Source organism: Arachis ipaensis, chromosome B10, assembly GCF_000816755.2.
Source record: "Arachis ipaensis cultivar K30076 chromosome B10, Araip1.1, whole genome shotgun sequence".
NCBI lineage: Eukaryota > Viridiplantae > Streptophyta > Magnoliopsida > Fabales > Fabaceae > Arachis > Arachis ipaensis.
Window position 1 is genome coordinate 132,185,370 of NC_029794.2, and position 886 is coordinate 132,186,255.

The following is an 886-nucleotide window of genomic DNA, read 5'->3' on the forward strand; positions in this document are numbered from 1 at the left end:
AAATTTTTTTAGAATATATTTTTTTTTTATGATTTGTATTTTATTTTTTATTTTTTTTGCATTGGAGCTATTTAGCATTGTCCATTGTTATTTTATTTTTAAAATTAAATTCAATACCTAAAAAATAAATGATTAACTAACATAGCTTTATGCCAACGAGTTATATTTCAAAGGATATAATCTCTCCTATATTCATTTAGATATCGCGGATTTTAGTCTCCCTTTGTGTTAGCCTTCTTTTTTGTGACTCTTTTGTGTTGGCCTTGAATTATTTTTTTGTCTTTCTAACATTACCGTGTTTTATTATGCTGATGTATTATGAATGTTGTGTAGAGTCTTAGAGTAGATAATTATCCATGATTGAAAAGTAAATAAATATTATGATATTTTAATTAAAATTGTGTTGCAGTTAAACATGGTGATTAACGAATCAATGAGGCTGTATCCTCCAGCAACTGTGCTTCCAAGAATGGTGTTTGAAGACATTGCATTAGGTGATCTTTACATCCCTAAAGGCTTATCAATTTGGATTCCAGTGTTAGCTATTCACCATAGCCAAGAACTTTGGGGCAAAGATGCAAATGAATTTAACCCAGAAAGGTTTGCTTCAAAATCATTCATGCCTGGCCGGTTCATACCATTTGCCTCTGGCCCCAGAAATTGTGTTGGACAATCATTTGCCATTATGGAAGCTAAGATTATATTGTCCATGCTTATCTCTAAGTTTAGCTTCACCATTTCAGATAACTATAAGCATGCACCTGTCGTTGTTCTCACAATTAAGCCTAAGCATGGTGTTCAACTTTGTTTCAAGCCCTTGGATCCATAGGCATCATCATAATAATAAGTGATGTATTCAAAAAAACTTTAATATATATTATTGTAT

At 31.2% G+C, this 886-nt stretch overlaps 1 protein-coding gene across 1 annotated transcript in view; it reads left to right on the forward strand.

The window, feature by feature from the left end:
- Window positions 1–886, forward strand: part of LOC107621287 (cytokinin hydroxylase-like) — a 4,810-nt gene extending 3,924 nt beyond the window's left edge. Inside the window, exon 4 of the mRNA XM_016323321.2 lies at window positions 410–886. Within this exon, the coding sequence (XP_016178807.1) occupies window positions 410–829 (420 nt within the window). The 3' untranslated portion in view covers window positions 830–886. The remainder of the gene's footprint in view (window positions 1–409) is intronic.